General features: G+C 32.9%; 1 protein-coding gene across 1 annotated transcript; it reads left to right on the top strand.

Annotated features, from left to right (window-relative positions):
• The first annotated feature begins 1,187 nt into the window (after positions 1-1,187).
• Edem2 (ER degradation enhancer, mannosidase alpha-like 2) lies at positions 1,188-25,253 on the top strand. The gene is made up of 10 exons (XM_088237722.1): positions 1,188-1,564; positions 1,646-1,792; positions 2,297-2,449; positions 4,814-4,967; positions 5,387-5,556; positions 8,818-9,039; positions 11,134-11,299; positions 21,322-21,713; positions 22,339-22,555; positions 23,321-25,253. The coding sequence occupies exons 1-10, from the start codon at positions 1,449-1,451 to the stop codon at positions 24,812-24,814; spliced, it is 3,231 nt and encodes a 1,076-aa protein (XP_088093848.1). The 5' UTR covers positions 1,188-1,448; the 3' UTR covers positions 24,815-25,253.
• Positions 25,254-25,785: the final 532 nt, after the last annotated feature.

The following is a 25,785-nucleotide window of genomic DNA, read 5'->3' as shown; positions in this document are numbered from 1 at the left end:
GCTGTAAAAATCCCAAATAAAATAAAAAAAAATTTAAAAAAAAAAAAAAAAAAAAAATAAAAAAAAAAAAAAAATAAATAAAATAAAATAAAATAAATAAATAAAATAAAATAAAATAAAATAAAAGAAAAGAAAATAAAATAAAATAAAATAAAATAAAATAAAATAAAATAAAATAAAATAAAATAAAATAAAATAAAATAAAATAAAATAAAATAAAATAAAATAAAATAAAATAAAATAAAATAAAATAAAATAAAATAAAATAAAATAAATAAAATAAAATAAAATAAAATAAAATAAAATAAAATAAAATAAAATAAAATAAAATAAAGTAAAATAAAATAAAATAAAGTAAAATAAAATAAAATAAATATTTAATTGCTTAGTTTGTTTAAAAAGTTCTCTAGTTGCAGTTAAATAGGTCATATACTAACTTTAATATTTTATTTTGTTGTCTTTGTAGTCTGTTTATGTCATTTTGATATCCTGCTCCCCATAGAAGTTGCGTATAACATATTTTAGTTTTTACATAGGCTTCATACATTAGAATTTTTTCCGCTTTTGGAACAAAATTTTTGATTTTTAAAAAAAGACTCAATAATGTCGCCACGTTGAGTCGCCTTGATGTGCGTATGCGGTTTCTGGACTATTCTTAAATTTATGGCTCTATCATTAATCAAAGTCGAATATAGTATTTAAAAACAACATTTAGATTGATACTTAATTTTGCACAATTGTTTTGGTAAAATGAAAATGTTACATCTCTCTCAACATCCGAGGTTCATAATCAAGGCTGACCACAAGCATGTTTCGCCTGAGGATAGTCTTGATATCTTCCATCTTAACTGTCCTGTGATGGTCTGTTGTAGTTGTAGGTGTTATTTGACACCGGTAGGTCCGAAAATCCTTGGATAACGTCAAATAAAGCCGCCCTATGCTGCATGACTTGAGATATCAAACAAAAATAATATTTTATTATAAAATAGAATTTCTTCAGAAAGCATGACAAAATAGCCGGTTTTATAATTAAATGGATACGTCGGCAATCGAAATAGTCGATTCGTATAATCGATTCTTCTATACTTCCGCGTGCGGCACTACACTATATTATGACATGAAATTCGTGATAATTCCGCGCAAACCTGCGGACCCTGCGGTACGGAAATCGTTGCGATGTTCATAGCAGTTCGAGTTCGTAGTTTACTGGAGGCGTGTGTCATTCGATTTATATTTTAAGAAAATATCTATTTTATTTTAGTTATTGACAATTTGTATGACGCCACAATATTAAAATAAAAAGTTATTTTATCGAACCAAATGCTTATTTAAAACAATGAGACGGACAACGCTATCTATTACAATTATTGTCTTCAGCTGTTAGCTGCTGTTAACAGAATCGTTAATGTGTATTTGTGACGTGTAGTTTAGAAGTTGATCAAAATAATATGAAGTGTAAAATATGGGGTAGTTCATTGTTGTTTGTATTCTTCGTTATGTTTACATTCACGGTAGCTGATGAAATTCCAGTTAAAATGTCTAAGGCAGAACGGTCCGAACTCAAGTATGTCCTTGTTGACTGTTTTGACATTCGAGTTATCTTTGAATATGAAAATACATGACAGTGATTATATTTTTTTTGTAGGGAAGAAGCTAGAGATATGTTTTATCACGCCTATCGCGCTTATATGGAAAATGCTTATCCTGCCGATGAACTAATGCCTCTCAGCTGTAAGGGTAGATACAGAGGGGTAACACCAAACAGGGGTGATATGGACGACATCCTCGGAAAGTAAGTTGCTTTGTGGAGGTATAAAGTTCCCTTTTAGACCACAACATTTCCACTAAAACCTTAATATTCCCAACTATACACCCGAATGTCACTAAACTTATAAGACAGTTCAGATTAATACATTCGAAAGGGATTAACGGTTCAAAGGCCTTCACTGAATGTTTTCCTTTGAACCGGAAATTCTGCATAGACCCATAAACTACAGTGACTGACTGCGACTGCGACACGGTTTAAATTACTAGTACATTAACTTAGTTTTTCTCTACACAGTACATAGTTTACCCCGAAGATGGCTCCTGCCAGGGTAGCCGAAAAGTCGTAACAAATCCAAATTACACGGAATTGCTAAAAAAAACCATACATATTCATGAATAATTTCTTTGAAATAAGTAAATTTCGGAAAATGAGTTTGCTTTGGGTCTGAACAATCTGCATCGGTGTTTATTTCTAAATAATGCTATAGCTTTACCTTTTTATTAATACTTGTGTTATGTTTGATTTCAGTTTCTCTCTTACTTTGGTAGACAGCCTTGACACACTCGTCATTCTCGGAGACTTTGAAGAATTTGAAGATGCTGTGAAGTTGGTCATAAGAGATGTATCCTTCGACAAAAGTATTGTTGTTTCGGTTTTTGAGACCAACATTAGAATGCTTGGGTAATAAAATAACCAAGTAATAGTACAGTCAACCCTCCTATAAAGCGATATTCTTATAATGCGGTTTCCATATGACGCTAAACGAAAATTGCAAACAATCCTCCTGTAATGTGGTTTCTATATAACGTGTCTTTCGTACAAGATAACATTCCAACAATGTAAATGCCTTAAATTAAACTATTTAAACTTAAAATAAAGAGGTTTTTGCAAAGTGAATAAGATTTTGGCCCATTAAAAAAAGGGTTAGCCCAATAATATATGACGGTAATGATGAATGAAAAGCATCTAATATGTATTAAATGAAGTGTTTTTTGTTAGAAATAATATTTTTAATTTATAATTTAATCGTATAAACTTTGGATCGTATTTAAAAAAAAAACACTCTAATATGTAAAATTACAAATATTCATTGCCATTTGTATTGTGTTTGTGTATAATTTTATTTTTTAAATGTATCCTTCAAAACTTTGACTTTGAGAATAAAAATTGTATGTATGTATGTAATGCGAAAAGAATATGTCTGATTTATGTACAATTTTATTATTTCTGAAATTTGCTTAATGTGGTTTCTATATAATGCGGTAGGATTAATCTGATTTGTATTGATTCCGAGTTTCTTATAACGCAGCAGTGATTTCTTTATAACGCGGTACTAATTAATCTCATTATAAGAGGGTTGACAGTACTTACTTTGTACACTTATTTAATTAATAGTTTGACTTCCTAACAACGATATCCAAATCAATGGTATATAATGTAAATACGTATGAATTTGTCAAAGGTGCTTACCTATGAAATTGACATTTTGTCTTGAAAAATGAAACAATGTATGAAAATTATGTATTGAATTAATCAAAATATTTTCCGATATTATCTATACAGTTTTTCCATTTTTATGGTAGTTGATTGATGCCTTTAGAGTCCTGGGGGTGAGAGTTGACAAATGCTATAAAGGCATATTTCTCCAACTCTTAAGAGCTAAATTTTTTCCTTGTAAAAAGTTTTAAAAAATGGACAGGGAGTCTCCAGTTTCAGCTCTTGCAGCTTAGAGACTCTGCCTTGAAGTATGCCCTTAGGTGTTGTCAAAAAGCAGCAGTGGCGATGAGCGAATTGACCAGTTTCAGTTGTCTGCAATTCTTTACAATATGTATCTGCAGTTATAGTTGAATCAGCCCTTATGAAGCTGCAGTGGATAATGCCGATACAGGACCACCATACTGTTACCATAAGCTTCTTTTGGGTAAACTTTTTTTGGCCTTGTTCGGCTAGATCCCCTTTATCCGACCACTGGGATTAATGCTTACAGTTGTCGTACTAGATCCATTGCAAGTAAGGATCCAACGTAGTATTCCCTTGTTGCTGTGTCGTCTCAGCAAACCGATTCAGGCATTGATGCGAACTTGCTGCTGGCGTTCATTCAGCTCATAGGGTACCCACTTCTTTACTTTATATTGTTTTGTCATTTACATTGAAAGCTGCTCAATTCATCATATTTAACCTTAGTCTCCGGTTTTCCTGGGTGTTTATTGCTGAAATTGAAATTTTCCAAGAAGCGATCAAACCAAAAATGTGTACATTGTGCAAAAAATGCATTTGCTTGCGGCATTTAGTCCGTACATTGATGTTGCAAAAATAAATTTAATTTAAAAATCGAATTAAGTTGAAACTTATCCATTAAATTCATAAGTATATCTGAACAATAACAAATGACTAACTGAATTTGAAAAACAAATAACATGGCTTTATAAAAATATTTGAATTTGCAATCCCTATGCAAACGAAAGTTAGTCACATTCAAATGAGTCAGTTTGTAAAAACGTCAATTTCGTAACTAAGCACCTAATATAATATAGTATAGACATTTAGTTTTTAAATAAGGTCTGAAATTTCTCCCTCCAACCAAATTGTATTATGTTTCTGAATGCTGCCAGAATGCACCTGAAGTGTTTTTAATCTTTAATTTTATTTTTATAATGCTTTCGTATTCATCAAAATGCTTCCAAATAAAAACAAATTAATAATTATCCCTGAACACTCTTTTTGAAAATTATTGATCCTATTTTTGCAAGTTTGAAATTCATACTTTTGAATCATGAATCATTTTTAGATAAAGAAATACTAAGTTAATGATGTAACTATCTATTTTTCGTCAACAATACTTTGATTATGTCGAAATCTTTATTTTATGTAGATAGATATTTTAACAGATAATAAACTCTGATGTCAGAAAATATTCAAGTCCGGGGATTTCTATCATTAGCTAATTTAATTATTCTCTATTACTGTTTTTTCCCAAAGAATTTCTTCATAGCTGTTGAGTCTATGTAATGTATTTCTTGTTATAAATATTGAGGTGTGCTTTAGGGGTCTTCTGTCGGCGCATATTCTGGCGACAGGTCTTCAGGTAGAAGGGGATTACATGACTTGGTACCGTGGAGAATTATTGGATCTAGCCCATGATCTTGGAAAAAGACTTTTACCTGCATTCAATACTTCCACTGGCATACCTCATGCGCGTGTATGTATATTTTTCTCATACTTTGACTACTATCCTTGAGGTCCTGGGTTCGATTTCCGACAAGGTCCACATAAGATATTTTTAAACTGCAATATTTTATAGTCTAGACTACATCAAGATTTATCATATTTTCTTCATGTAAGACATGTTCAATATATGCTGCAGTTGTTATATTAATGCAAAGTCTTATCCACCATTGCGTGAAGACTTCCGTTTTTTTTAATTTGTGGTTACTAACCTGCGCTAGAAACCCGATGATATGCTCTTTCAAAATATTAAACGCCCTGTAAGATAAAAGAGAGAGTGTCTCTGAGAAAAAGCCTTTCGGGTTTTTAGTATTACATAGTTAATTTGAAACATTATTACTATTTATTGATTGAAGTTACTCTTAAACGTTTTGTTTGTAATATTTATCGTAGATTAATCTAAGGTACGGCATGCGGGGCATAGACAACTCAAGAGAAACGTGCACAGCCTGTGCAGGAACAATGATCCTTGAAATGGCAGCTTTATCTAGATTAACAGGTGATCCAGTGTTCGAGAAGAAGGCACATTTAACCATGGACCGATTGTGGAAAATCCGACATAGGTAATTGATTTATTAACATTATTTTTCTTAGATGGGGCCACATGTTAATTTCATTTTCATGTTGCTATTGAAAGTTCACTGTTTAATTTACTATAAAAAAAAAGACGAATGACTGAATTTGGAGTAACCAGTGACTGGGTTCATCGCTCTTGCGGTATCTTTGAGACTGGTATCTTCATTATAAAATTAAACGTATTTGTAAATAAACAGTAAAGATGAAAGTGTAAAAAATTTAATTGAATAATTTTTGTTTGTATTAAAACTTATAAGAATAACATTATATATGGTCAGACGTAAATAATGATTGAATTCATCATCATCGTCATTCCCTTTCCATACCCAATGGTGCATAGGGCACTGCATTGATACACCAATCGCAGTGTATCTCAATATTTATTTTGTTTCACGAAGGTAAGATTATCAGTCTTACACTTCGGGGACCATGAAATATTCTATTACTAATATATATTAAACACCATTAGGTGCGGAAAGGGAATGATGATAATGAATAGTAGTAATAATTTTTGTTCCAGTAAAATAGCTAAATAGTGCAGAGCCAATTCTATCATATAAAATAACAACAAAATAGAAAACAAAATTTATGAAGCCATGTAGAAATAACTAACATATATTAAATAGGAATAAAATTTTAAAAAATGAAAACTTCCTAAAAAATTCAAATTTAAAAACAAAACAAAAATGAATAAAAATAATCAACTTGTAAGGAAAGAAAAAATAATTGAATAAGTTTTAACATAAATGAAATAAAATAAAATAAATTCCATTATATTTTATCCTGTCTCAGCATTTGTTAGATAATCGTGTTAGAGCTTTTCAGGCGTTCCCGTAGGCTCCAGACTATTTGGCAAAGCAGGACAGCGAAGGAGCTAACCTGTAAAACTGTAAACTTTTGGGAGACACTTCAGTACCTAGGCAGTCCAAACAATTGCCCGTATGCATTGTTATAGGTGACCTTTAATTTATTCCACGCTGCTTGTGTATAACTGTTACATAGTTCTGCTATATTCACGGATGTCAAATACGATGTAAAGAGGATTTTCTTCACTGCACTGAAACGAGCGTCTTGCTAGCATAGAGGCCCTGACATTGATGGCTTTTTGTTGTCCCTCTATGTCCTGGTCATTTTATAATCAACAGTCACTATGTGCTCTAGATACTTGACTTTTAAAGTTACCATTAAAATGTTGTTATCCAGGAAAATAGGTGGTGGTGGATGCACAAATTCAAAAATCTTCATGTGTGTTTTAATATAAGTGCAGTTATTTTTTTGCATGGTGTATCATATTGTGGTTACAAATATTGAGCAGCAATCTCATGCTATTAATAGATGGGGTCAATAATACCATATCTACATGAGGGAGTGCGGATATTATCAATGGCTTTATCCCACTGAGTTTCTCCAGGTTATGCTCGGTTACAACAGTTTGAAGACCAGAAGAAATGTGTATTTAACTACGCATTTCTTTCGATTCTTGCGCGGTATTATTGACAACCCTGAAATTATGCGGAGCATTAGCTTTTATGTTCCGGATAATTACCTTAGACAGCGTCAACATAGATTGTTCCACATTCCAATATACAGGACCAACCTGCCAATGCTTATGTCTGTTGGAAGGGCTATCTCTATGTTGAACAACATTACTTTGGATATTGACATTTTTCACATCACATCGTTTTTTGTCACAAGATTATTTATTTATTTATTTATTTACGGACAAAGTCCATTATAAACATTACAATTAAAAGAAATTTTTACAAAGGAATAAAAAAATATAAGGAACAGAAATAAGCAGCAAAGACAGATGATAGATTTTTTAGATTAAGTAAAAAGCATAGGCTAACTATACAGATTCTTTAGCTGATTTGTAAAGAAAGACATCCTTACACCATAATAATCAAGATCTTGATGATCGTTCACCCGCCTGATCATTCTGGGCAAAGGCGACTGTGCACCATAATTGGTCCTGTAGTGACCGAGGAAAAGCATTTCATTATTTCTTAGTCTACGGGTGGGAACGTTAAAAAGAATCTTTTGCAAAATTTCAGGGGCATCAATGAGACAGTTCATAATTTTATACATGCAGATTATATCTGCAATGCATCTGCGTTTTTCAAGACTTGATATGCTTAAAAACCTCTCCATATCAGAATATGAATAGTCTCCTCTTTCCAATCCCATCTTCCATGCAATTTTTCTTATAAAACGATGTTGAACTGATTCAAGGCGCTTGATATGAACAGCATAATGAGGGGACCAGGGGATCTTTTTTAACAAATTATTCCTCTTCTTATTATTAAAAGATATTATGTTTACTTACGTGTTATAGCTTATACCCAATTTTACTGACTTTTTATTATTTCTAAGTGTATGAATTGAGATCTCTATTTTGTATGTATAAATAAAATTGAAATTAAAATTTTAAAAATCAACTGCATAACTAATATTGCACAGACGCCGCCGTTTACATGACATTTGACTTTGGTTGAATTAAGGAGCACGGTAAAATCATCCATGTATGTATGTTTTGTTGGTGTATAAATATTAAAGAGTGCAGGAGACAGCCTCCTTGGCGAAAACGTGGTATCTTCCTATTTTACAACATTTTCCTGTTGTGTCTGCCAAGCAGCCAGAGTATTAATAACGCAGTATGAAATTCCTCTCTTTTCCATTTTATTCCGCAGTATTTTTTAATTTATCCAGTCAAACGCTTTACTCAGATCCAGAAAGCATGCGTATGTATTTGTTTTTCTTGATTTATAGCTGACGAATATTTGTTTTACAGCAAATATTGACATATTCATTAATACGGCTGCTTGAAATCCGAATTGGTTCTCCAATTTTTTCAATTTCTCAAAAAAAAAATTAACACAAATTTTTCAGAAATTTGGAATATCATGGTTGCCAGTGTTATTTATTAGCCTATAGTTTTGTTTTTCAGACATATTTAACTGCCCAGATTTAATTAGAGGTATCATCAATGTTTTTGTCATATCTCCTTGGTGGGCGAGAATGTTTAAATATTGCAGTAAAGATTTTTATGGTTAACTTGTCAAATTTCCCATTTCCCATTTGTCTCTTTTACATGTAAGACTGTACATTTTGAGTTATTTATGAACATTCCTTGATATTAAATTTGATGGCTTTGTGTACCTACTTTCCAGAGGAGAGGATACTCCAGTTTATCCGAATATCAAACCATCAAATTTATAGCACTGAGCAATTTTTTTTTTGTATTGTAGCACATCCGATCTTATGGGAACAGTGGTGAATGTACATTCGGGAGATTGGATCAGGAAAAACTCTGGAGTCGGTGCAGGAATAGATTCCTATTATGAGTATTGTCTCAAAGCCTATATTCTGCTGGGAGATGAAAAGTATCTTGCTAGATTCTACAGGCACTATAATGCAGTTATGAAATATATCAGCCGAGGACCTATGATGCTTGATGTTCATATGCACAGGTACCGACAATCTAATTTTTTAAATTATAACTAATAAAGATCAACTAAGCATCCCTTAACCACTAACTGCCCTTAAGGTTTTGTTTTAAAAATGAGAAAGGCCCATTTTGTATCAGGTTTTGCAACAACATTATGCAAATGTTTTTTGTTATTTTATTATGTCATGGTTAATTTAAAGGAGTAGAGTAGCGCGCGGCTATGACTAACTTCAGCCCTACGGGAAATTTGATACAATAAATGTTTTCTTGCATGCGGTAAAAATTGGTGCATTAAACAGCAAACTTTCTTGAAAACGTATGAAAAGATATTTTTTTTTCATAAAAACAAACTACTTTAAAAGATGTCACTGGTTCATATGAATCAACCAACGATAAGAGAGTTATGGAAGATAACCGGTTTGCTTATCGTCAACGGACCAATGGGCAGAACTGATTGTTGGATTAGTTTAATAGTCTATTAATAAATAAATTAAAAAACACTAAACTTCCTCATTATTTTTTTAAAAATTGAATCTAATACCATTTTCAAAACTGTAGTATAAAATTTCTAAGTAAATGTTTTCCTTCCTAGTCCACGCACTCGCGAAGCCAGTTTTCATGCACTCTCTCAAGCATGGCGACGGGTTTATTGGCAATTCCGAATGTTGTCTTGTAGTTTGTCCAGGGTCAGGGGATGATTGCTGAATACAAGGAACTTCGGGTAACCCCACAGGAGGGTAAATCAGATAGGCGCGCAGGCCAATAGAGGCTCTGCCTGGGGAAAGTTTATCTCAAAAAGTCCATTGAAACCCTCGCTCTGTGGGCTGCAGTCATATTTTGTAGGAACCACGCATTTGTTAGTTCCATTTCTTCAAGAGTTGGCATGAAAAAATCTTGGATTAAGGTTAAATAACCTGCTGCATTTACGGTTGCCGATAATCCCTATTCTTGATATGTCACACCATACATCCACCATACATCCTTTCTAAGTGATGGGGTATTTGATGAAGTTCTCTGGTTTTTGGATTTGCTTCACTTCAAATGGAAAGCCTCAGTCTGGCGAGGCCCAAGTGAAAAGTAGATCTCAACTGAAAAACAGCTTTTCTCCACCCACTACTACATGTTTGCGTCTGAAAAACGTTTGACCACAAACTTCCTATCTGTCTCCTAATGAGACCACCCCCCCACACTCTGCGATTCCCTCTGTCTTCAAAGTGGGTCAAAAGTTCTCTTCTTCAGTGTATTTTAAAAAAAATATTTGTTTCTTAGTTTTAAAAGCAAGTAAATTTTTTATTCCTTTGAAAAACCTATTTTACCTCTAAAATGCTCTGAGACACTTCATTTGATGTTTATTAGTAAGGCCCATTATTATTTTTGCTTTTACTTCGGTTTCTTTTGTATATGTAGTAATAAAATATGGCCTTTCATATGAGTTGAGGGGTGGCAGGGGGTAAGTTGATTACATAATAGTTTTTTAGATATGATTTTTCTCAATTACTGATGATTTAACAATACCCCTGTGTTCAATACTAGTGAATGCGAAAATCATCTTACAAGTTGTGGAATGATTGATTTTTTTAATGTAGCTGTACAAATCCTATTCTGGCAGAACAATAAAGTTTGCAAGATACAAAGTAATGAGCAATACTTAAAATAAAATTTCAGCTGTCCTGTAAAATAAATGTGATCTCACAAATATAAATAAAAATAAGGCAATGAAATAATTATTTTACTCGAAATCTTTGCATTTTTGGACCATAAAGTTAATAGTTTATATTTTTTGTTTATTCTTCTTCTTCTTCTTCGTTTTTTCATGGCCTTTTCACCTCTCAACTCTCAACACGTTTAGAATCTCAGAACCATTAGCCTTTGTCCTCTCCCATGAGCCATGACTTTCAGTGTGGCATCTAGTCATATTATCAGGTACTATAAAGAGGATGTTAGGGATTCTTTGCTAGGGTTTGCGGTATATTAAGAGTATAAGCCTTTCTCAGTATTTGATAGGGCAGTCTGGCCGGCTTGGAAATATCTTGCTGAGGCTGAACCTAGCCATTTAGCCCCCAGACAGAGGCCAGCATAATAGCTCATTGTAACACAAATAATGTTAATTTTCCAGACCTCACACACAATCACGGCACTTCATGGATGCTCTTCTTGCCTTCTGGCCAGGGCTCCAAGTATTACTAGGAGATGTCAGGCCCGCCATAGAGACACATGAGATGCTCTATCAGGTTATGCAGAGGCATACGTTCATCCCAGAAGCGTTCACTGCCGACTTTCAGGTATTCCCTGGCCACATAGCCACTGGCATTTTGTGGGTATTTTTGATCTCCTCATAGGTTTAGTTCGGGGAAAGCTTTGAGAACATGGTAAATCTACACTAGCAAATATCTGCAACCTGTAACTGGGCTGATATTCCGAACGCATTTGCAGCGCGCTATAACGCGTATTGAGTACATAAAAACGCACTATACCGTGCTATAATTGCGTTCGGAATACTAGCCCTGATCAATTTTACTAGCGAAAATTCCTACAGGTGTTTGATTATTTGACCAGTTAATTTTAATAAATATTCGTAATAATGCAATTCTGTGAGCAAAAGGAAAAACCATTTTTAAGTTTTTCGTGTTCTGTGAAAATACTTAATTGGATTTAGTAAGCATTTTTTTTGTTAATACAAGTAAAGATCGATTGTTGTAAGAAGATGTAAGGGAATGCACTCTTTGGTGGTACCATCCTACTCTACCTCAGTCCTTGCATCTTATTACAATAGTCGCAATAAATAAATATTTTTTGTATAAGGAGAAATATGAGGAATTAGAAGTCTGATTTTGAATTAAATGTGACAAGTTTTCCAGCAAGTGAGAAACCAATTTGAATTGTTCAGAATCTGACTCATCTCACTTTTATATATATTAATGTAAATGTACATACACATACAAGAAATTACAAACATTTATCTTTGAAGCTCGTAATGGTTTTTCCTTTGCTCACAATATTGTAAATAATACAAGTCGAGTTCTCTTAATAAATGTACTAATATCTCCATATTCATAACATTAAATTATTTTATTATATCGTTCTGTCATATTATTGATAGCATCTAAGTATTTCTGAAACTGTGTTTTATATGTATTTATGGAATTTTGAAATGCTTTAGGTAATAATTTAAAAGTAATTAAAATTTTAAATCAGATGCAACAAAAAAACAGTGAAAAAAAATATTTTTATGATAAAATTTTAATAGTCACATAATCAATCACATTATTTTATGTGTGAATAAAAAAACATTATATTTAAAAATATAATGCTTACTTCTTTAAAATGTAATAATAATAATAATATGCATACATTTGCATAAAGTGTTTTTATATATTAAAATATTGGCAACACAGATCAATATATAATAAAATTACAAGTTGATATTGAAATTTGATTTTTAGAGACATACTCCCTACATGAATATATTTTTAGCATTTCAAATTTCTGTCAATGATATACTTAAAATCGTTTGCTAATGTTATTTGCTGATGTTGCGATTCACAATAAATAAATGTTTTTAAAACAATGCATGTTAATAGGTGTCCCAAAATTTACACAAGAAGTAATTTTGATAGAAAACTTAGGTTTTTAATTAAAAATTGTAATTTTTTATTGATTAGCATATTGGATAAATGGCATCCACGGCTTAGCTGGCACATACGCGCTCTTTTGTCAAAATTTTCCATGACCGATTTGCATAAATGTGTTTGAATTTGATTGATATAGTGCTCAATTTCATCCTTCAAGGCTCGGTGGTCGTGGACTTGTTGGCATATGCCTTAGACTTCTAAAACCCCAAAGAAAAAAGTCCAACGGCTTTAAATCGCATGATCTGGGTGACCAATTCTGATTGCCAAAATGGAAAATCACACAACCATTGTTTCTCCGGCTGTATGGCATGTGGCACCGTCTTGTTGAAACCACATGTCATCCAAATTAGGCACAAAAAACGGGATTATCATGTTGCTTTAGCGAGCACCATTAACTGTTATTGCCTGACCAGCTGTATTTTTGAAGAAGAATGGTCCGATGATGCCTCCAGCCCGAAATCCGCACCAAACAGTGACATGTTGTGAATGTATTTGTTTCACAACAATTTCTTGTTGATTTTCTGAACCCCGAATGCGATAATTTTGGTGAGTAACAAAGCCATCAAGATGAGCTTGATGAGCTTCATCGCTGAAAATGATTTTGTTTGAAAAATCATCATCCGCTTGTTGTTGTTTCATAATTCATTCAATGAATTCTCTTTGCTGTGGCTTCAATTCTTGAGTCATTGAACTTTGTAAGCATGAAGATACAAATCTTTCGTGAGAATATGCTGTAGAGAGTTTCTCGAAATGCCCAATTCTTGATCACTGTGCTAAATTGATGTTCCCGGACTTTCAACAACACTCTCACAAACCGCTTCTATGTTTCGTGTTGAACGAGTTGTCGAAAGACGACCAGAGTGTCTAAGATCATTAATTCATCCAGTCTCACATTCACAATTCACTGTTGATGAAGTTAAATCACTATTCCCACCGTATTTTGTATGGAAATTATGAACTGTAGCTGACAAACCTTAATTATTTTTTAAGTATTGCTCATTAGTGAAAACGGGTTGTTCTTTCGTGTAGCACTTCACTTTTGAAAATCTTGAATTGTCAGCTGTTACGCTGTCTTTTTTTTTTATTGGCATCACTTTACCTCACAAATGACATAAATAAAATCTTTCATGAATTTTGGGACACCTTTATATGTATTACTGTTTATTATCAAACAGCTGAGTACACATTAAAGATCGAACTGCAAATTAATTCAACTGTATGTATTTTTTGCTACTGTATTTATATGTTTTTTTTTGTATTGACATTGAAATGAAAATGGAATAATGTGTTATAATAATGACCAAACAAAGTAACATACGCAGGATTGAGAATTTTACATTATTTCAAATATACCCAAATCAAGTAGACAAGTACTGGATTGCTCTCACCTAAATCAACAACTTACATATTTTATTTTATTTAAATTATTTATTGACAATTCTTGATGGAATTCCATTGTAATTATGTAATAACTTATATTTACATATAAGTTATTAATTTTAAAATACTTGGTACACTTCCACTTATTTATTTGACCAATTAGCGCTTTGTTTTATATAAATTATCCTTACAGTATATAATATTCACCAGTCTGAAGATGCCCATTAGAGGGTGAAAGCGCTAATTGGTCAAATAAATAACTGGAAGTGTATAAAGTATTTTAAAATTAATAACTTATATGTAAATATAAGTTATTACATCATTATATATTTTATACATGTTTTTAAAAAATGCAATTTTATATTTTTAAAAATACGCAATTATTATTTTAAACATAATACTTTTTACTTTTGTTTTACACTAATACTATATTTTTATACTAACTATAGTAAAAAAATAACTAACTGTCATATAAATGAAATATTATCATTGCGTTGTTCATATCTATTCTGCATCATTACTGCTGTAACACGTTAAAACAATAGTTTATACCCTGGAACCTCTTTTTAAACGGGGAATACGTTCCACCCTGTACCATGATAAAAAAAACGTATAAAAGTATGGTGGATAGATTTTATAAAGATACATAGATGTAAAAAAAAAACTTTTAATTTATTTTACCATAATTTTATTAAACATGACAACAAAATACTAAAACCAAACCGAGATTATTCACTATCACCCTTCCCAAGCGCATATCTCTCTGCGCCTAGTGTGTAAAAGGGCTTTGTAGGGGATTTTAATTTTATTATTTTACTCATTGTTAAATAAATATTTTTAGAAAAAATCCTTTTTTGTCCTGTGTTATTTTGAAACTGTGTAAAAAGAGGTTCTAGTGTATTAGAATTATAGGCAATGCATATAACAATATTTGTATTATTAATATTTTTTTATAGTAATTTTTGTACTTTGTTTTCACCAAAATTTTTTTATACAACGTATCTAAATCATTTGAATTATTTCTTGGCGCATGATTTTTTTTTTTTATTGTTTTGTTGAAAAGTTTTACATATTTTTTTAATAAAATTAAACTAAATGAATTTATTTAAAATAAAACACTCAGTAATTTTTACCACATAAGAGTTAAATATATTGTAAACACTATTAGTTTCAGGTATTCTGAATTACCCATCATCAGGTGTAAATATAAACTTTACAAAGTGTTTTATTTTAAATAAATTCAATATGTCTTTCCACAAAGTAAATGCTGAAACAAGAAATAATTAAACTAAATGCCTCTTATATCTGTACTTAGAGTCAAACCTTAAGCTGAGCAAATTACATTGTACTGGCTTCACCTTTAAGTTGTTCTCTGCATATGAGATTCGATTCATAAATACACGCGCGTGATATCAAAATAAATTGTTTCGCTAATTGCATGAAGTATTGTATAAATTAAATGCTTCTTGTGGCTGTATTTCAAACCTTAAGCTGAGCATAGTACATTCTACTGTCCTCACCTTTAAGTTATTATCTGCCAGTGAGATTAGAATGTAATTTCCTCACCGTTGGTTTTGTCTCTGAATACTGGCCATAGAATCACTTTTGTGAAGCACCCCTTGGATATATTTAAAAAAAAGCGCTTAGGCTAAAATGACTTGTAAAATATTTAATATATGTATATCTTTGCGATACATGCGAATATGTAATATGCGAACTGAAATTAGCTAGTATGTATGTAGTAGAAGTAGTAAAAAAAAAATGCAGTTACCGTTTTAAACAGTTAACCTCCCGAAACACCTAAAACCGTTTCACAAAAATAAATAAAATTGTTCAAAAAGAACAAAAACTAAATCACCAACTCCCAAAGCAAATAATAAAAAAAAACACTTCGCTTCACAAATTAAATGCTTCGCCGCACCCCGTACTGCACTCCGCCCTAACTTCAAACCTGTATCCATAATACCTACCTACTCGTATTATAATCTCCCAATGAAGAAGTGCATGCACATGTATGCATGAAATCTCCCCTCTCCCACTCCACCCCACACCCGCACAGCCAGTTATTTTTTAAATGTCTTACGCTTAATTTGTGAAACTAACTGTTACTGCTACTTCTATAATAAACCCAAAATGCCCATCTCTAGTATATAGGTGATAATATTTTTTAAATTTATTATTATCAGTTATTTAAAAATCGGTTTTCTGGATACACCTTTAATTTATAATATATTAATAAACTTTTTTATCACTAATCACCTATAGTATTTCATAGGTTATCATGTATTTCAAGTTATCTTTTATTGATAGCAAAATGTATGGAAGGAACGTCAGTTAATATTTGTATTATATTATCTTGGACAATTATGTAGTTATCACCTACTTTTATAATTTATTTTAAATATGTATATTTGAAAAAAAAAACAATGATAATGGCTTATTTTGTACCCCTTTCCAAACAATCCATGTATCTTTTTTCTCTTGTTTATTTACTGTGATACCAAATAAGCGGGTTTAACTACCCTACCCATACGAACGCACGTGATACGTCCGCGATATTATTGCCCGAACGCTACAAGTCATATCCCATACGTCCAGGCACAAAAAAGTATACCCGCAACTACAGAAACGTTTGTGACACGTCAAATTGTTCCTATTCGCCCTACTCATACGAATACGTTATATGGCGAGTTTAGTTTTTCGAGGTCAGTCGAAATTGATCGATGTGTTCGTGTTTTGTTTGCATGAGGAAGGAATCGTTATAAAGTCATAATTCACAAGCCTCTTCATATTTAGCAGTTTACCTTGAATTTTATTCATACAAAATATATTTGAAAAATATTCAATAGAATATTAAAACAAAAAATTATCTGGCGACATCATATGTTGAGAACCTCTGACTTGCAAAGGGTATAAAAAAGGTCATAAATGAGTCTATTGTGTAAAAATTTGGTTTGGTACATTGCAAATAAGTATTGTTATTGAGAAATCTTATGGAAAAAAAACCCGATGATTTTTTTTACATACTTTTTGAATAATATCCCAAAGGAAAAAAAACCTGATCATTTTTTATCTACTTTTTGAATAATAACCTGAAGGTAGGGTGGTTAAAGCAAATACGCCACTGTTTTTGTGAAAACCAACAAAACCAGTTGCAAAAAGACTATTATTTTTGAGTTCAATGCACAACTTATGCGAGGTATAACCAATAGAGAAAAGACTATTTATTTGAAGTTCATTTAACTAAATAGTCTTTTCTATTTTAAAAAATAGTCTTTTCTATTTTAAGAGATAGTCTTTTCTATTTTTTTTTTATTTTAAGTTCATTGAACTTAAAAGAAACAGTCTTTTCAGTTTTGAAGCTTTGAGATTTTGTTGTCGGCTTTGAAGTTTTGTTGGTTATCTCAAAAACAGTGATCATGGACAGCGGCGTGTTTGCTTTTAACCCACTTAAATGTAACAACACTCTCACATGATCAGAAAAACCAACAACCTGTCCTTTTATGTAAAGTTGAACATTTAACAGTATGATAACAGTCGGGTTTCTGGCACAAGTTGGTAACCACAGATTTTACGAAAATGAGATGTCTTCATAAATGGAAATTTAATAAAAATATTTTATAAACATAAAAAAGAATATAATATATAACTTGCAGTTTTATTTGAATTGAACGAACAACAAGTGAAATGTAGTTACCAGCATGTGCCAGAAAGCCAACGATTTATTGTACCTATATAAAATTAGTCTGCCTCGTGGTGTAATGGTCAGCGCGTTTGCCTACCATTCAAGAGGTCTCAGGTTCGATTACCAACATGGTTGACATGAAATATTTATTTAAAATGGTGTTTTCAAACTAGAATATTTCATAGTTCCTGGTACCTGAAGCATAGAACTGATCATCTTACCTTCATGTAAAAAAAAAATTATTAAGATAAGCTGCGATTGGTGTACCAATGTAGGGCCCTATGCACCATTAGATGCGGAAAGGGAATGACGACGATAAAATTTATACTGTAGTATCAATGACAGACATCTTCTGTCATTCGTGTTCTCATAGATTTTCAGTCGCACTAAAATAAATGGACTGAAGTTATTTAAAAACATCATTGTAAATCGATGTTGATTTCGAAATCAGACATGTGTTAATCAACAAATAGAAGGCTGGCATTTGGGTCACGTCAATAATTATTTGTCATGGCGGATTGTGACATAAAAACACCAAATCAGTTTAATTACACTGTATAAAATAATTATTTTGCGCAAAAGTGAAAAATTTACCGACAGACCACCCCACCTTAGTTCAAAAAAGTGAAGCTAGCTCAAAATCATCTGCATGACAGATGTTTGTCTTTTATATTACACTACTCAAATATATCATCGGTGAAAATTTGAAATGCTTTTCCCTTGTTCCCACTATTTCCATTTTAAATGACTGAAAACATTTCAATGTTCACTACTGTACATTCTGTCAAATAAATATCGGGACTAAATCAAAAAAGCAACTAATAATCCAGTCATCCATGCACTTTTTGTAGGCATACTCTGGAATCGCCTTGAATTCCCTCTGCGATTTTTGTTTAAGTAATCAGTCGAATCAAAATGAGTTCCACAAAGCGGTAATTTAAGTTTGAGAACAGAAAAAAGTCACAAGGAGTCAGGAGAATAGGGGGTTGTTCGATGGTGTTCTTCCACAAACCAGACCTTTTCCTGCTGATGTTCTCAAACGTCTCATAATGCTCAAATAATATTGTATATTCACCGTTTCACCATGAATATCGAAGAAAACAGTGAGAATGACTTTCATTTTCCGGCGACTTTGATATACGTGTATGATTCATATCATATAGTTTTTTCAGCTTCGGCTCATTGGGGAAGCTCCACCCTGTTGGCTAGTTTGCATGTCGTACTCATAAACCCATGTCTCGTCACTAGTTACAATGCGCTCTATGAATTTAGGGTCCATTCTGACTCCTTCCAAAGACAAAGAGCGGCCTGGACAGTCGAAAAAGTTTGAAGATGAAAACCAGAAGGGAGTTGTGCATTATGAGCTTCTAAAACCGGGTGAAACCATTACTGGAGAGCCGTACCGGCAACAACTGATTAGTTTAAAGAGAGCATTGAAGGAAAAATGGCCAGAATGGGAGACCAGACACAATACATTGATTTTCTAACATGATAATGCTCGGCCACATGTTGCTCGACCCGTTAAAAACTATTTGGAAAATAGCGGATGGGAAATTCTGCCCCGCTCACCATATAGTCCAGACTTGGCGCCTTCTGACTTCTATTTGTTTCGGTCGATGCAGAATGCATTTTCCGGAATACGCTTCACTTCAGTCCAAGGCATCAAAAATTGGCTTGATTCGGTCTTTGATTCAAAAGATGACCAGTTTTTTTGGGATGGCATCCACAAATTGTCAGAAAGATGGGGAAATGTTGTAACTTCCGATAGACAATACTTTGAATAACAGAATTGTACAAGATTTTCTTTAGTAAATGCACAAATTTCCTTAAAAAATTCCGGTTTTTAAGTTATAGACCTAATATATTTTTGTTTATTAAAAATTATCAATATTTTATAATGTCTTCAAATATACTTTTGCAAAATAAAGCTCTAACAATTAATTTAGTATATCAAGAAAAAATATACCGGATTTAAAATGGTTGAATATTTTCACATTATTTTTATATTTTGATTATTAAGCAGAACAGGAAATAAAAATATTGTTTGTGAAACTTTAAGTACTCGCTATACTTTTGCGTTTTATGCTAATTACTGTTGCAGTCATCTGACAAGACGAAGTCAAAGAGAGTGATGAATATATTGATAGATTTTATCGGTAAAAGTTTTCATTAAAAATAAGTATTTTGTCCTCAGCAGAAGCAGAGTAATGTTTTATCAGACTTGCCATTTTATATGGCTTATGTAGGGACAAATTAACAAATACTTCGCTAACTGTAGCTTCCCATAAAAAAGTCACCCGCAAGTCACCCGCAAGTCGCAGTGGCCTTTACGGAGAACAAGATATATTAATAATTTGGATTTAAAAACTGGCCCCAATTCGATCATGTGAACGTCACGCGTTTTGTTTGTTTATTTGGAGGACTTTGTAAAAATGTATTCACTTTAGTAATTTTACGGCTGCTGCGTTCTTGATTAATTCAAATTAACATTCTCAGTGACAGTTTCTCTGAAGCGAACCTCTCTTTCTTTTCTACCAAAAACTTTTTTGTTGATTTGGTGGTCAACGACTGGAAATATAACTTTTTTTCAAGTTTTTATTTTGGTCGGGACTGAGATTTATTGAGGCACATTCTTGGCTAGTTTTTATTTCTATTCTCGCTTACTTTTATATAGTAATTAATGAAAATGTTTTCTTGCTTCCAGTTTTTCCTCTGAAAGCTGGAGCCTTGAGTTTTGTGGTAAAGGATATAAGAATCGTGTTCAGATTTTGTCAGATTTTTTTAAAATGACTCACGAATCTCCTTACATTTTGAACACAAAGCGCTGCTCACTTGAACCTTTTTTTTTTATAAATGCAAATTGGTATTTTTGTAATGATTTTTATGCATTTCGCAGCAACTTGTAAACTTTTTCTTTCATTTAGTCGCATTTTCCGGATGCTCCCTAACAATGTTTAGATTCGTTCATTATCACACCTGTAATCATCTGCGGGCTCAAATTTGTCACCGCTTGCACATAATATTGTAGTCCTACCTTAACTGGATCTGCATATCACCGAATATTTCATATGAAATCTGACAGATTTTTGATGATATAACGCTAATAATGGGTTTTGGGATCTAAGCAGCAGTGCATATGGTGGATTTTGGAAATTGACTGATTTTTAGCAAGAATAAGACTAACAAAATGCGATTTTTGGTACAGAATAACATCGAATTATCAAAGAAATCGACATGAATATTACTTCTGTCTAAATCTACAAGTAATGGAAATTGGTACTGGAGGCCTTGTGTTATGTTATTATTACACATAATAATATAGAACGCACAATATGGTCATGTTTGTACTTTAAAGATTGAAATAAATACGTATCTGCTTAGGATATTTATTGTATTGTATTTATTTTGCATCTCTGTCTTGTGTCAGGTTAGTGCGTTGTTTCAAAAAGTGTTTTGCACTTCAATACACCTTAGTTACCTATATATTATGTATGTAACAAATAAAAGTGATATATGCTGGAATTGGTGAACCAATGCAGTGCCATATGCACAATTAGCTACGGATAAGGGAATGGTATGGTAATGTTCATGTTTTTTTAATTTTCAGGTTCACTGGGGTCAACATCCTCTGCGACCAGAATTCTTGGAGTCCACTTATTTCCTGCACCGAGCTACAGGGGATGACCATTATCTGAATGTCGGAAAAGCGGCCCTAAAATCTTTGCAGAAGCATGCGAGAGTGCCCTGCGGGTACGCGGCTATGAATGATGTCCGGACTCGCGTCCACGAAGACAGAATGGACTCGTTTGTCCTTGCTGAAACATTTAAATACCTGTATATGCTATTTGCCGACGACTCCGACATACCTATTAACTTAGATGAATACATTATGACCACAGAAGCTCACCTGCTGCCTCTGACTTTGGCAGATAATAAAAACAATAGCACTGTGAACGTGGATGGAACAGATGATGATCATCAACTTTATCCATATTCAAGGTAAGAGAATAACATTTACTATTGCAATTTACCCATTTGTCTCATATATCTACATAGATTTACGTTCTTTTTTTATTTGGAATTCTTTTCTTCTTCTTGCGGTGTTTTGTCAGGTCCCCCTGACATTAGTGATCACTGCAGCGAAAGCATCTCGGTCCTGCGCTACTCTTATATTTCGCAGCCAGGATACCTGCTTATTGGATGTACTCGTCATAGTGACTCCTGGGAAAAGACGACCAGTCTGGTTTCCTGTTGCCTTCTCTGATGGCTTTTTCTGTCAGAATTACTTTCCCTTAGCTGGTTGGTTTTGGTTTTGAGGTGACAGAAACTCGCCTTTTGTCCTCTTGTTATCTGCTGTGATCACACTTTTATGAATGTGATCTCATTGCTCGGGGTTCGCGATGTGGACGCTAACAAGTTGGACTAGTCGGAAGTGTTGCCGGTGGAATGCTACTGGGCGTTCGCAGTATTCATAGAATCACTCCCTCCGGCAAGATGTGACTCACTGCAACCCAACTGATAGTTCCCCTATTTTACCGGAATTTTTTCAATAAAATAAAATGTTGATAGCGAGTAGTTTCCTTATTATCACCCCATAATAAAATAATTGCTTCATAAATTTCAGAACATGCCCGAATACGCAAAGATTTCTTCCTGAGAGTTTTCGTAGACCAGTGAGGAACATGCTAGGAGAATGCCGCAGTCCGCAGACCTTTCGTCGACTGTTGGCTCGCCAGTTCCGACCTGGTGATCCAGATCATGTGTCTGCACTTGCCGATATGGGAATTTCTGTTCTCACCCTGAAAGACGGTCGTGTTCAGCTTCTGCAAACCTTCTCTACGGTAAGACTTTTGTTCTTTATTTAGTTCATTTCATACTGGGTGTATTAAAATATACACAAAATTAAAAATTAATAATCTTTCGTACTTATCAATATTAAAAAATTATAAGATTATTTTTTGATTACTAGTATCTCCGAATAGGTCTATATTTTTTTAAGCTTAAGTTGGTTGATGACGAATAATTACTAAGCTTATTCCATTAATTTTTTGACTACGCCACATTTCTGTGTACATGGCAGCCTCTATGGTGTAGTGGGCAAGACGCTTGACTCACTCACGGTAGGTTCCAGGTTTGATTCCAGATGAGAACCCAAAAATTCAATGTGAATTTTCTCAAGCCAGGGTGTTTTGTGATGTAATTCACCACTGTAATTGGGCCTCCTGGCCTGTTGTGCAAAAATAAAATAAAATAAAAATTAATTTCAACAAGCTACATGTGCAGTTATACTATTAATACATTATTAATATTAATATTAGTAACAAAAAGCATAACCCACAAAATCGGAGTCGATGGAAATCGATAATGATATTTATTTATTAATGTTTTATTTTATTATTGTGGTGTTTAGTACTTGGAATTTTTTCTTAAATAATAAACAGTAAATAAACTATATTTAGTGTTCTCGGTTTGTTTGTTCTGGGCGTTATGGACTTTTGAAAGTGAATAATTGAAGAAAGATAAATCTCAGATATTACACCACGCACATATTGACATTGGTCATAAAAATTTCAATACTGAATTAGTAAAAAATTTTTTTATTACAGGCAAAATCTGCAAAGGATGCTGAAGAAGGCCTCATATTTTTGAGGGAAATGGCAGAGTTATTAGATAAGAGTACAAGTGACGATGGCCTTGCAAAACCACTCGGGGTTGCCATTATCTCGTCTAATCCTTCAAAAATTCTAGCAGCTGGTCCCGCGCACTTTGGCCTGAAACTCCAAGGAGAAATGCATGTCATAGGGGAATTAGACTTTGCCAAACCACTCAAAGCGTGCAGCTCCCTCGTGGATGTCACTAAATACAAAGGAAAAATTGTTGTGGCTGAACGAGGTGATTGTCCTTTTCTTGAGAAAGTAAGAATATTGCAGAAGGAAGGAGCTATCGGAGTTATTATAACGGACAATGTTCCAGGATCGTCCTATGACAGTTCTCCCTTCTTCGCCATGTCGGGTGATTTCGCGAATGATATCACTATCCCTGCTGCATTTGTGTTTTCTCAGGATGCTGATAGGTTAGCTTACCATCTCATGGAGGATTCTAATCCCCGCATTGTTATTGGAGAGTATAACTACATAAAAGAAAATGCCAAAGATTATCGCATAGACAGTACAATGTCATTTGGTTTGAAGAAAACAAACTCGGAAGAAGTGACGTCTAACACCGGACCTAAGTTACCTATACCGTTCTTGACCAAAATTGATTCATCAGAAAAAGATGTCTTAATACGTCGTCATTGGCTCGAATCTATAATTTCTGAATTAGAGACTCAAATTTTGTTTGTGAAGGACCGCAAAGAAACGGGCAGTTTAAGAACATTTGAAGACTCTTTGAACAGTGTCAGTATGGAACTTGATGCTACTGTTAAAGGAGTGTTAGATTCTCAGTCTCCTGGTGCTAATGATGACGTTGGTGAGCAGTTAAAGAAGCATTTAGAAATCATATCGGACCGCATGGGAAGCATTGAGACTATTAATAAACTGTTAAAAGAATCATACACCAATATTGCCACTAGTTTATTGGATGATGGTGTTTTAAGTGATAAAACGGTATCTAGTGTTTCAGAAAAAAGTACTGAAAAAGATGACATTGTTATAGGTGCAGGTGGTTTAGAAAGGAAAGTAGAATTAATACTAAACTCATATCTTTTAGCAAAGCAAGATCCCAAGATTCTAAACAAACCTCATATTGAGAAATCAAAAGAAGAAGAAAATGTTTCCGTTAATTCAAATATCCTTGATCCAAGCGACACACCGAGTCAGCACACCTCAGACAATCATTTGAATTTGGAGAATGATCAAAATAAATTTTTACAGTGCCCCAAGAAAACTGTTTCATTTTTAACTCTTCACAGAGATCCTGAGACTATTGATACTACGAATTGTGACGACTCCATATTACAATCTTCTGGTTACACATATTTAAATAAAGATTCGGATAAAAGTGGAGAATTTAGGAAAGATACTTGTAAAGATTGTCAGAAGAAAAATGCTGTACTGGATTTAGTAGAAGAATTCCAAGTAGAAGGACCGACACGATAACAATTATGAAAAAAACCCCTTCTGTTAATTATTCTGTGATACTTTTTCATAATTTTGAACTGGTAACATTGTGAATAAGAAAGTTGTGAAATATAAAACTTTTCTCTAGTTAAGTCCAAAGTAAACTGAGTACTTTCCCCGTGGATTGTTGGTTGTTTCAATTTAACTCTGTTACACTTGATAAACATTTTCCCATTCAATTCAATTAGAAACTCAATACAGTCAAATTAACTTTTTACGTTTTTCGAGGAGCATAGAAAAAAGATAATTGCATGAAAATAAGATTAACATTTTAGGCTATATGTAAATATACTGCCAGAAAAGTTGCAATTGTTAAGCCCATCATAATAAATTGTAATTAAAATTGTACTGTAATAAAAATTGTAAAATGAACTTCCTTTCTTAATTCGAGGATCTTGCTCCAATAGAGAAAAAGAAATGTTAAGTGTATTATGAAAAAAATATTGTACATATATATTTGTATATATAAAAAAAGTAAAACTTTTGTGATTGAATTGAATTAAATTATTGTGAAATTGTGAAAACCTCTTAAAATATATTTTAATTTTCAATATTTTTAAGGTAGAAAGGTTAATATTGTTGGCTTTTAATTTATTAGGATTTTTTTTATCCCATTCAATCAAAATTGACATAATTCAAAAACAAATTGTTGGATAAAATTGGGTAGTTTAATTGCTACTCGAAATTCCCAGAATGTTCTATAAAACAGTTGATAGTGGGTATCTCTTTTTATTTTTAACGTTGACTAATGAATAGTTTTGAATGTATATGTTTAAAGTTACAATAGCTACTCTAAAAATAATTTGTGTTGAGTTTAGCTGCACCAACAACAGCACACTTAACTAAGCTGATCTAACTAAACTAGCTATATAACTATTATCACATGAGCGTAATTATGCAGAAGGCAGTTAGTCCACAATTTTGAAAAAATGTGATATTCGTGTTATCGG

This window comes from Micrasema longulum, unplaced genomic scaffold (genome assembly GCF_059751315.1).
Source record: "Micrasema longulum isolate JH-2025_06_02 unplaced genomic scaffold, ASM5975131v1 h1tg000107l, whole genome shotgun sequence".
Lineage (NCBI taxonomy): Eukaryota > Metazoa > Arthropoda > Insecta > Trichoptera > Brachycentridae > Micrasema > Micrasema longulum.
This window is presented reverse-complemented; position numbering and strand designations above follow the sequence as displayed.

What these genes read in the sequence shown, in the direction of transcription:
- Edem2 (XM_088237722.1), top strand. Translation starts at nt 1,449, where the DNA reads ATGAAGTGTAAAATATGGGGTAGTTCATTGTTGTTTGTATTCTTCGTT. An exon ending in CAACTTTATCCATATTCAAG is followed by an intron (nt 21,714 to 22,338) that starts GTAAGAGAATAA and finishes CATAAATTTCAG; the next exon opens with AACATGCCCGAATACGCAAA. An exon ending in TTCTGCAAACCTTCTCTACG is followed by an intron (nt 22,556 to 23,320) that starts GTAAGACTTTTG and finishes TTTTTATTACAG; the next exon opens with GCAAAATCTGCAAAGGATGC.